General features: G+C 43.0%; 1 protein-coding gene across 4 annotated transcripts in view; it reads left to right on the forward strand.

Annotated features, from left to right (window-relative positions):
* Positions 1–11,903, forward strand: part of LOC310669448 (connector enhancer of kinase suppressor of ras 2-like) — a 314,320-nt gene extending 302,417 nt beyond the window's left edge. For 2 of the 4 annotated variants that reach the window (XM_083423485.1, XM_083423487.1), the window contains 5 exons: positions 479–549; positions 1,673–1,773; positions 6,126–6,633; positions 7,235–7,434; positions 10,438–11,903. In XM_083423485.1, the coding sequence (XP_083279611.1) occupies positions 479–549; positions 1,673–1,773; positions 6,126–6,633; positions 7,235–7,434; positions 10,438–10,653 (1,096 nt within the window). In that variant the 3' untranslated portion in view covers positions 10,654–11,903. Of the gene's footprint in view, positions 1–478; positions 550–1,669; positions 1,774–6,125; positions 6,634–7,234; positions 7,435–10,437 lie in introns of all 4 variants that reach the window. The other 2 variants (XM_083423484.1, XM_083423486.1) reach the window with 1 other exon arrangement.
* Positions 11,904–12,165: the final 262 nt, after the last annotated feature.

Raw genomic sequence — 12,165 nt, forward strand, 5'->3', positions numbered from 1 at the left:
TGGCTGCAGAAGCTTCCTGCACTCAGTCGGAAGCCGTGTCGGAAGTTCAGCTTCCAAAAAACGTTCACAAAGCGGAACACTTAGTTCTAGGGTTGTGGAGTTTGGGAGCTGATTTGTTTGGGAGCCAAGCCGTTTGACAACCCAAGGTACCACTGTATTAATTTTCAAATGGAAATGGTACTTAAACCAACTACAGAAAAACAGTGGTGGTGACAGAGTAGTCTTTAGCACTCTGAAATGTATCATTTTCTCATCTTCTGTTTTCTTTACTCTTCTGTTAATTTTTTTTATTTTGTTTTATGTGATAAAGGACTGTAGGCCACTGCTTAAAGGCAATTGTCTTGTTTTGTATCGATCTGCCATCCTTCCTGGGAACTGTTTCTCTTTCAGAACAGGTTTTAAATGCTTTAAATGAACAGTTGTAGCAGGATGTGTATTTGTGTGTTTAAAATGCCTTGTCTCTTTTTTCTATCATCAGATGGATGAACCGTTTGGGTCTTGCAGCCATTGGTTATACACCTGATGACAAGGATATCCGACCCGATGAAGGTAAGGCCATCGTTATTCTTTGACATCCATCTGGATGAACGGAGACATGTACAGAGTGGGGTAGAGAATCCATGACCCTTAACATGCTTGCTTACAAGTGAGCTTAGGGATGCTTTAGGAATTCATTCTTTGTGAATGCCTATATAAAGTACTATATTTACATATATATAAATATATATATATGCAGATCAGAGCTTACGTATCCATTGAATTTCCCACCTCTCCAAACGTTGTAAGAAAGTTCACAAGATGTACTGAAAGCAGGCATTTAAGCCAGGTTTTTTGGAGACAGTGGGTTATACCCAATGCTAGTCCTACTCAGAGTAGATCTCTCAGAGTTAATAGATATCACTAGCTTAGTAGTGCACCTAAATGTGGGAACAGAATGGTTAGTATTCTTGGTAAAAACAGGTAGAAGTGATGTGAATTACAAATACTATTACAATAGGCAGATTTGAACATCCTCAAGTAAACCATTAACACGTAGATAGGGGAACCGTGCTGCCCTGCTGGCTGTATCCCCTATGTCTATGTCCCTTCTGGTAACCTCCTATCAGAAATTCAGCACAAAAGAAGAGCCTGCACATACACAAATGCATGGCCTGGAGGTGGAAAGAGAGAGGTTTCTCTGTCTCATAACACTAGAACTCATGGATATGCAATGAAGCTGAATGTTGGAATGTTCATAAGAGATAAAATAAAGTACTTCCTCGTGCAACACATACAGGAGGCAGTTATGGCTACCAACTTAGAGGGTTTTCAGAGAGGACTGGGCAAATTCATCGAAGATAGGGCTATCAATGGCTGCTAGCCATGATGGCTCTGCTCTGCCTCCACAGCTGGAGGCAGCAATGCTTCTGTGTGCCAGTTACTGGAAACCACAGGAAGGGAGAGTGCTCTGGTGCTTGGATCCTGCTTGGCCACTGTGAGAGCAAGATGCTGGGCTAGATAAGCAATTGGCCTGATCCAACAAGCTGCTCTTGTGTTTTTTTTAACTTGCACATTTGGGGACAATTACCAAGTTGCATAGCTACACAGTAAGCTACAGCTTACTGTGGTGTTTTGAAAAATGTTCCCTAATGTAGGACTCATTTCAATGGCAAATGCAAACACTTTTTAGCAGATTACTGGAGTGAAAGTGACCAGGAAGATATTGATGGCTCATTAACTCTGAAGCAAGAGGCACCCATAACACTTTGCGACACCTACCACCGAACACCCTCGGTAAGTTACATGAGGCATGCACTAGGCTACTTCTGAGCCTTGGGCTGTATTTTGTTTTTAAATCCTTCTGGCTTTTGGAAGAGTGTCTAACTGACATTGTGTTGGATGCGAACTAAGTTAGTTGCACATAGTTTCCATTGAAATAACTGAAACTGGTGGTGCCCTAACTAAATTGCCCCATTGGTTCCAATGGGACCCAACCTCAAAGAACTTTGTTGGGATTCAACCCACTGTAAGTAAAGCAGAACAGATAAGTATTTCTACTGTAAGTAAAGGGAACATGACTATACCTAATGGACCAAGAGTAGTGCTAAATAATAATATATTGATAAAGAAAAAACAAAGCACTGGCTTTGTTGACTTTTATACAGAAATTCCCATATGCTCAGTCATGCTTAATGGACTTAGGAGCCCTACCTTTTAACCTGGTGAATGGTGAGCTGTCTGGGCCAGTAATGGAAAATGGAGTAGGGTGGATCTGCAGAACCACCCTCCTGACATCTGCGTTGTTTAACAGATGGGGATGGAGCAGGGGTAGGTGGATGCAAAGTTGGAGCTGTGCGAGTGCATGCACTGGCAAGGCTGCTTTCGTTGCTCCAATGCTGCCATTGAACCTGCACAGCCCCAACCTGGATCTAGGTAAACAGTATTGATGCTGTTGCCAGGAGGGTCGTTCAACCCCACACATGGTTACCCTACTGGTCTGGTCCTTTGATTACATTAGTTGGACAAAGCAATAGAATGCTGAAGGGATGAGCATGACCCCACAGTATTATCTAGTCACAACATTACAATTATTTATATGCTTTGTCTTCTCTCGCTTTTCTTTCATTGTTGATCTCAAGGCAGAAGGCATGTGGTTCCCGGGGCAGGGGCACCTCCCATCCATACCCAGATTTGCTTAGCTTCGGCAAGGCAGTGGCATCATGTGGGGTATTCCATGGAGAAAATATGAGTGTTGGTTGGCAAGGAAATGATAGGTATAAAAAGAGAATTCCCTGGATGTCAAGATCCAGGTTTTGACCAAGTACTCTTTGGTGAGAGAACCCCAGTAGAGATTTTAAATCATGAAGTATATAGCAAAGTACAGTGTGAAAATATGCCCTTGTGAGTTCCTTCCAAAGTTCCCCTCTTCCCCTAGCATAAAAAGAGCCCACGTTTGTGTTTTTTCCATACTTTGGTCAGAAAATACAGGCAGTAAATCTTGACTTAGTTACAGTGGTGAAAGTTCCTAAATGATTGGTATAGGAACACAGCAATGGCTTGTAAGAGCCATGTGGTCTGAGCTGCAGCAAGCAGCTCAAAATCTCTTCTCACACTGATTTTCTCCGGTAGACTGAGCCACAACAATAGACTTGATTACATTACCTTCCTTCCAAGGTGAGAGAGGGAGTAACCTAGCTCAGCCTAGCATGACAGCTTATACTATGGTTTTGACCCCTTCATGCATTAGACTTAAACATGTTGGTTATGTGAGGTTGATTATTCCACAGACCCCTTCTCAGACATAATAACAATTGCATGCACAATTAATGAACTACCCAAAGATGCAAAGGTATCAGTGCTGTCAGAAGTGGCTTGGTTAGTATGTCAACTGTCATTTATTTGGTTTGACAGTTGGCCAACTTAACAAGTCCATCGTGCATCACCTCACACATCTATTGGTATTTCAGCCCAATGTGTTTGGTTCTCACATGAAATTTCTCACTTTGAGATAATTTCAAACTACTTTGGCTGTCTTCCATCAGTCGGACTGGTTTCTGCCCACACAACCCAAAGTCCATAATTAGCATAGAAAAAGTCTACACATTTGGTATGTTAAAAATTGGTTTGCTTAGAAGCCCTTCAATGGTCAGGTTCATGTGCTTTTTCCATACATGGATCAGAAAACACAGGCGGTAAAACTTAGTTACGGTGGTGAAAGTTCCTAAACTATTGGTATAGGAACACAACAATGGCTTATAAGAGCCATGCTGTCTGAGCTGCAGCAACCAGATAATACATTTTATCCTCCTCTCATAGGACAGGTAAAAGGAATTCAGGGTTGGAGAACTGGTGGCCCTCCAGTGAGATGTGGGAGACCAACTCCCATCAAGCCACAGTTAGCATGGCCAATGGTGGGGGGAAATGGGAGCTATTGCAATCCTATGCATGAATAACTAGGAGTAAGTCCCATTTAACTCGGTGAGAATTACTTCAGAGTAAGCATGCATAATGTTATGCAATTAATCAGTATTCCAACCATCTGGAGCTTTTTCAAAAAAGGAAATTTCCTTTGATCTTTGAATAAGCTAAAAAAAAGGACGTTAGGAACTGATTGAAGTTGGTTTGGAAGTTGCAGTTCACACACACACACACAAAACAAATTCTGCCAATGCTAAGTTTCCTAATTATGCGAAAAGCCCCTGGTGTAAGAACAGTTCATAAAAGAAATAATGAACAGGTAGCAACTAACATGACTCTGAATTTCTCTTTTCATGCCTGGAGAGGAAACAGTTCACTGACAGCTTATCAGAGGGCCACATTCTCTTCTGGGCAACCTTCCAGGGGCCACATGCCAGTGGTGGGTGACAGCAGAAGCATAAGTGGGCAGAGCAGCAAATGTAATGTTTACCTCCCCACAATAGGCTGCTTTACAACCACACTCACCTCTCTCTTTCCGCCAGCCAGCCAAGCAAAAGGCATTATCAGAGCTCGAGGGCACTTTCCAGCCAAAGAAAAATACTCAAAGGGAATATGAAGCTGGGCCGCTGTGGGGTGTGGCTTAGGGATAGGGAGTATGGCATGGAGGATCCTGAGGGCCAAACAGAGATACTTGGAGGGCCACATCTGGCACCCAAGCCTGACGCACAGGGTTGCACAGCAGCCACAGCTGCTTTTGCTCCCAGCCTCCATCTAACCCCAGAGCTTCAACTCCAGATGTTTTGGTCTGTATTGGAGAGAGAGAGCTGGAGAATGGGGAATAGGCATTTAGAAGCTTTTTAGAGGGTGCTTCATAATTTACACAATCTCACTTATGCACATGGGGGCCCAGAACATAAGGGGGGGCTGTATATGTGTAGAAAGTGATGGTAATGATATACTCTTTCGTTTGCCAAATGTATCTTGACATTTTTGGAGGGAGAGGTGGGCAGGGTGCGAATCTGCAAAATAAACTGTTTGAAGCCATAGTGATCATGTGGTTAATAAGTATGTTGGTGGATAGTCTACCGAATGCGTACAACCTGCTTTTTAGTTTCCTTTTCTTTTATCTGTGTTTTTTAAGTTCAGATAGGACTCTTTCTGTATTTTTCTTTCAGATTTTTCTTCAGCGTGAATGATGTGGTCCTCACACAGCCTGAACCAAAGGGAGAATGACTGAGGCAACAGCATCACATGGGTGAAGCTCAGACTGACTTTTCACCCATGTGATGCTGTTCCATCAACTGGGATGCAGGTTAAGCCCCTCCCTTACTGTTTTCCCCCAATATTTTTTTTTTCATTTTCTCTCTCTTTTCCTTTTCAGAACATAGCTGAAAGAATTTGGATAATGTTCAGCAGTCCCTTAAAATTTTTTTAAAAAAATTCTGCACTACAATGTCCACATGTTGCTTGCCCCCTATTTTGTTGGAACATTTGTTCTTTTTTTAAAGAAAAGAACTGGAAATCCAGTTTTGACTTCTTCTGAGGAGGCTTTAAAATCTCCCCTGCAAAGCAACATTGAATTGCAACTACATTAAGCAGATCTCAAGAAAAACTTCTTAAAAACCTGTGTCGAAACAAGAATAGGGAGTGGTTGAGGATGTTTTCCAACAACTACAAAGGGAAGTGATTGTGATTTTCAAATCCGCACATCAGATCTGCTGGTTAGCATTAATGTTAGATGTTACTTTAAAATGTGCAGTTGCCACCACCGTTGATGCTTCTGTGGTTGCTCCTGAGTAAGCAGTAGGATGTCACAAGATTTCCACCCATGTGGGATGCTCAGATGACACATTCAGTGGACTTTGAAGAGGGCTAAATATTCCCTGTGTTATTGCCAACCACGTTGCCACAGTAACTCATGTGGGTAGGAGAAGGCTTTAGATCAGGGATAGGAAGCCTGTGGCCTCCAGGTTACAACTCATCCATCATCCCTGATCATTTCCATGTTGGTTTGGGGCGGATGGGAGTTGGAGTCCAACAATATTTGGAGGGCCACAGGTTTAGATTTCTTACCAAGACAGAAGCAACTCTTGAGGGCATCAACTATCACACTGGTAACAGAATGACTAAAGAGAGGAGTGTAGGTTTTATTGTACAGTACACACTGGGTTTTTCCTTTACGTTCCCAACACTGTGTCATATAACGGACTGTTTCTAATTATTTCCAGATGAATTCTTCGAGCCCATTCCCTGAGCCTAAGCAAGGACGACACTTCTCCAGTGAATCAACCTATTCTCATTCTTCTGCGGAAGATTCCCGGCAGGATGCAGCAGCGAGCACACACTCATCAGGTTGCAGACCTCCTTACAGAGAAAGGCGTTCCTGGCAGGATCTCATTGAGACCCCGTTGACCAGTTCAGGGCTCCATTTTCTGCAGACTGTCCCTCCTGATCCAGAGTACACGAGCGGACAACCTGGGTCGTCACCAGAGAGGCGTCGACAAGCAACGCTACCAGTCCAAAGACGACACAACCATGAACAGGATGGCCCTTTCCCATTGGTGGAGTGCCACAGAGGCCACAGCTCTCATGCCAGACCCCAGAAGCAACGTAGTCAAAGCCTCCCACGAAACAGAGATGTCCGAGCGAAAAGCCGCGTAAAACCCAGTGGGATAACAGAAGAGAGATCTGAAGAAAAGCTGCCTGTTAGAAGGCGAAGTAGCTTGTGTGAAGAAGGTAAGAAGGGCTCCTGGATTGGTGGTTGAGGGTACCCGGGTGAGATTGTGGAGATCTACTGCCTGCCAGAGCAGACAGAGCTTAGGTAGATGGGCCCCAATAGTATGCAGGAGGTTAGAGTGCTTTAACAGTCAAGCCTTCTTCCCAGGGAACTCTTTGTAGTATAGCTCTGTAAGGGGAATAGGGGTCCCAGGATTCTGTAGGGGAAGCCATGACTCTTTCATGATGCTTCTGTTAATGTACAGTTAGATGGGTGCCTAATTTTGTTCCCAAACCCCCCTCCCCCAATTCCACTGAGTTCTACAAGGGGCAGCATTGAGACTAAGGCGTTGATTGCCAGCCCCACCTCCTGGACTTGTTGTTAGGAAGGCAGGCAGGTAAGAGCTAGCTGAGGGTGGGCCAAGGTTGCTGGGGCAGAGTTCCATCTGCCCTCCACCTGCAGCCTCCGGTTCAGACTACTGTGGTTTACAGGCAGACCTAAAGCTGAATAACTGCTTCAGAAAAACAATAACTGTCCTGTTTTGGCATAAATTATTCTTGTTTTCTGTCACCGTATATTGTTGTTACACGCACAAATAAAGGAAGCTGGATTTTCTTTCAGAAAACGCAGAAGAGCGACCTCAGAGTGCAGATGGTCTGCATGAGTTGTACAAAGCTCTGGAGCAAGCTAGTCTGTCAGCATTTGGAGAGCAACGCCCTTCCACCAAGCAGGAATACCGGAGGTCCTTCGTAAAGAGAAGCAACGACCCTGCTATCAACGAAAAGCTTCATCACATCCGAGCTCTCAAGAGTACTTTAAAAGTAAGCATTTGTCCTTGATATGCTGCAGCTGCATACACACATAAGACTAAGCTAAGCCATGGCTTAATGTGAACATACAGGCTCCCAGGGAGGAGAACACAGTCATTTTGCTCCTCCCCAGTCATTCTGAAATTGCACAGCATGGCAGCTCACCCAAGCTTTGCCTTACTGTGTTGTCTGAACCTGGAGTCATGTTTAAGATCTCTCCTGCACCTTATTTTTGGCTACAGGGTTAAGGAGGAGAGAGCTTAACCAAGAGCCAGGGTTCAGAAAATACATTAAGTCAAACTTTGGCTTAGTTGCCATACTGAGAATACAGGACTGGGGGAAGGAGCAAAGGGTGACAGTGAGCTCCCTCTCTGGGAGCCAGAACATTTCCAAGATACCAGTAAGCCATAGTCCAGCTTACCAAGTTGTACAAACCAGGCCTCTGTATGTTATTGCGTCAACATGAAAGACCAGTGTAATGCTGTAAAACTTGTTGTGAATGAACAAGACAAACATTTCAGAATATTTATTGGACATATGATCCTTTTGCATATTGCTGATTTCTTGAATCCCGTCCCTCATCCAAGGACTTCAAAGTAATATATGTAAGGTTCCACCCCATCCTCATGCTATTTTCACCATGATTCTGCCAGGTGAGTTGAATGGAGAGGGAAGGGATTGGACCAAGATCACAGAGAAAACTCCACTGGCTGAGTGTTGGTTTGAGTGGGGACTCTGAAGTTCAACTCCCTGCATCAGATTGACTCTGCTCTCTGCTGTGTACAGAGATATGCATGACTGTTGAAACCATTTCGAACTTCCCTAGCTGTTCAGAGTCTCAAAAGCATAATGAAGTAACCACAAAACTGGATGACGATATAAATCATGTAATACCTCATGCCTGTTCACAGAAAGCCTTCCTTTTAAAAGGATTCTTTCTTTTCACCCAGGTGTTATTTATTTCTTAAGTAAAACATTTCTGTTGTGCCTTTTTGTTTCAAGTGGGACCCTCAAGGAAGAGGACAACCATCCTGAAAACATAACATGCCACTAAAACACCATAAAGAAAATAGTTGTAACCAGCAGCGATAACCAATGAATAATATCATCAGCAGTTAAAAAATAAAAACAAATTCTAAGAACCAGGGTATCACATTCTCAAAGAGCAATCTCTGACACTGGGACAGCCAATGTTGTTCTCTCCAGATGTTATTGGATTGTAATTCCCATCAATCACAGCTAGCATGGCTAGTGGCCAGAGATGCCAATGGGAGTTTCAGTGCATAAGCATCTGGAGGGCACCATGTTGGTTCGCCCTGCTCTAATCATAGTGAAAGTGAAATAGGAGGAAGTAAGCATGGGGGCATTGGGACACGGGTGGCGCTGTGGATTAAACCACAGAGCCTAGGACTTGCCGATCAGAAGGTCTGCGGTTCGAATCCCCGCAACAGGGTGAGCTCCCGTTGTTCGGTCCCTGCTCCCGCCAACCTAGCAGTTTGAAAGCACATCCAGCGGGAAGGTAAACGGTGTTTCCGTGCGCTGCTCTGGTTCACCAGAAGCGGCTTAGTAATGCTGGCCACATGACCAATAAAGCAAGATGAGCGCCGCAACCCCAGAGTCAGTCACGACTGGACCTAATGATCAGCAGTCCCTTTACCTTTACCTTTTAAGCATGTGGGCGGGCACAATGGCTAAATGGGTGGAGCACATGCATTGCATGACGAAGACCCCAGGTTCAATTCTCAGCATTTCCAGTTAAATAATGAAGTTGCAGGTGATAGGAAAGACCACTGTCTCCTGGAGACTGTTGAGATCCTCTACTCAGTCAAAATGGACAGTACTGGGTAGACATTAGCCTAACCTGGTATTAGGTAACTCCTGTGTTGATGGGGCACAGAGTTTCCTAACCAGGGTGCTACCACTGAGAAGGTCTCTATATTAGGTTCTGGGAACCTTTGGCTCTTAAAAATGTTGTAAAAATGTTGCTGAACAACAACTTGCATCGGCCTCAGCAAGCATATCCAATGGTCTGGGATGATGGAAGTTGTAGTTTAGCAACATGTGGCGGGCTAACGGTTCCCCACGCCTTCTCTTTACCCCTGTGCCCATCTGTTGCACCTGAGATGAGATAGGTGTTTATTTGCATCAGCCAGTAGAGATTGCAGTTTGTGCACAAAGTACATATGAACATGTCACCTTCATTTTAATGGCAGCCACAATTAACATATGTGGCGTTTTCCTGTCATCCACTTACATTGGTCTATAAAGACAATCAGGTCATATCAGAAGAGCCTTTTTCAGATATCGAAGTCCCAAAGAGTAATTGTCACTTTGAACTGGGCCCAGAAACAAATTGGCAGCCATAAAATTGGTACATATGTTCACAATTCAGGCTACTACCAGCAGTCCTTTGCATTTCTCACCAGCTGATGTTTCCAGATGCTTTTTTAAGCCAGAGTACATTGCAGTAGTCTCATCTGCAACCAAAGTCCATTCAACTATGTCAAGCACTACCGTGTGTAAATAGGGATTATGAAGAAATGGGGTTTAGTTTGCAACCCTACATAATTTGCACTTTCCAAAACAATACTGTACGTGAAAGATTCACACTTCTCTGAATCTTGCAGTGCAGTTCTCAAGCTAAGAAATGTGCACACAAATGCATGTAACAGGGTAAAGTGTGCATATAAAAGCATAGAATACTGAAAGTAAGATACAAAAAATGGCTTGTTAGGGAAAACCGTTTTGTAAAAATGTGCATATTTAGCAAAATTGCATAAGAAATTTATGCAACTAAAACTAAAATGCTGATGAATTTCCAAGAGGACCTGGGGGGGGCAAGGTGAGGAGTGAAATATTCATTCTGATGAAGAAATGTGGAAAACTGCATGCAAGATTGGAAAATTAGAAATTAAGAGAAGCCGAAATCGACAAATTCACCCAACCCTAGCTGAAACTGTGACAAGCGTATAACTCCACACTTAAACAGAATGTTGTCTTTCCAACCTCTGGCAGGCAAAGGAAGGAGATCTTGCAGTGATCAATAGCCTACTCCATGAGCCCAACTTGACATCCAAGAAATTCAAAGAATGGAAAATGAAGAACTATGAATTTTTCCTGGACATTTGTGAGTACGGCGCTGTTCTGAAAACCCAAAACGGAGCCTCTGAACTTGCAGCTTCAGCCCCTCTGCTGACACACACTCATTCCTTCATTGAAACGCACGTCTGACAGGATGTAGCACTGGGAACACTTGGGGGCGGAGTGAGCTAGTGGGGGGACCATGAAAAATCCATTGTGACAAAACACTGTAACCTGTGTAAATAATGTACTCAGCTGTATTGTAAATAGATTGGATAAGAAAACTCGTGCCACAGGATGCCTATTGCATTGCATGTTAAGACAGTCTTATTTTTATTTTATTTTACTTTATTTTATTGGATTTTTGTTTTGTTTTGTTTCTGTTTGTTTGTTTGTTTGCTGATTGGGTTCTGCATTAGAAAGAAGTGAAGTATTCACTGGCATAATTGAAACCCCAGTTATATTAATGAGTACTGTACTAAAGTTGAGTATGGGTTAAAGGAGCTCTCTTACCATTTTATATATGTAGATGTACTGCATGTAGCCATATCTATATATATAAAATGTAACATGAAATATTATTTTTAAAAAATACTCTGAAATGCCCATCCTCATATATTTCTTTTCTTTTATTTATTTATTTATTTCTCTGTCTTTTTTCCAAATTGAAATTTTAAACCCTAAGAGCATACAAAAAAACAAAAAAAAAATTAAGAAAAGTAAAGAAAAGCATTGGCCACTCCTAGGGAATGAACATTTAAATGTTCAGCATTTCCAGTCAATCGTTGCTACTGTCTTTTGTGAGCATAACAAAGGTTTCAAGTAGCATGGAAATGGTAAGCTTAAACCCTTTTGGTGTGCCTTAAAATGTATAGCGTCTATATCCAGGAAAATGTTACGTTCCCTTTTGCCTCTTGAGGCGTAAACTGTACATGCCGTTGAAATGCTGTGCTATTTTTATAATAACGTGCCTGTTTTTCAGAGGAAGAACGGGCATAGGCAACGCACATGTGTATGGGGGGAGTGCGTGCTCATGCACATGGTACGGAAGGGGGCCACACAAAGTGGCCCGTTCAGTTCTGCTGCTACCTAAAGCAGCTTCCGGTCGCTTTTGCACCATCATGGGGTAGTCCACAAGACGCGTGCCCTCAATCTGAGAAGACGGTAGCTATTCCAGTTGTCGGCGTTTATCCACTGTGAATTTAGTGCCACAGACCTGTGAACCACAAGATTCCGATACTGTTTATTGCTGCCTCAAAACAAAGAACGAAGGGGGGGATGTCTGAACTGAAAACCGTTGTTTTCTATATGTACAGTGTCTGATGGAGTTAAGCGAATTATTCGTATTTATGACTTAAGTAATGTTTACTGGAATAAAAGAAACAAAGAGACCACTGGAAGTACTCAGGACTTATAGTGATTCACTATAGAGAGAGAGGGAGAAATCGGGGCCTCCTAGATGAACCTTGTTAGCATTCTCCCAAAGGCCTACAGAAGCCTTTTTCCGGTACTGGCATAAACTGCTAGCAGTGAGCAGAGATGGTCCAATACATTTGGTACCTGACATAGAATATCTAAATGGTGATACAGATATAATAATAAACTAAATAACTGACCAGTAACAGCACAAGCCTATATCTATCTACTCAGAAGTAAGATCCA

Source organism: Podarcis tiliguerta (genome assembly GCF_965153285.1).
Source record: "Podarcis tiliguerta genome assembly, chromosome: Z".
Taxonomy (NCBI): Eukaryota; Metazoa; Chordata; class Lepidosauria; order Squamata; family Lacertidae; genus Podarcis; species Podarcis tiliguerta.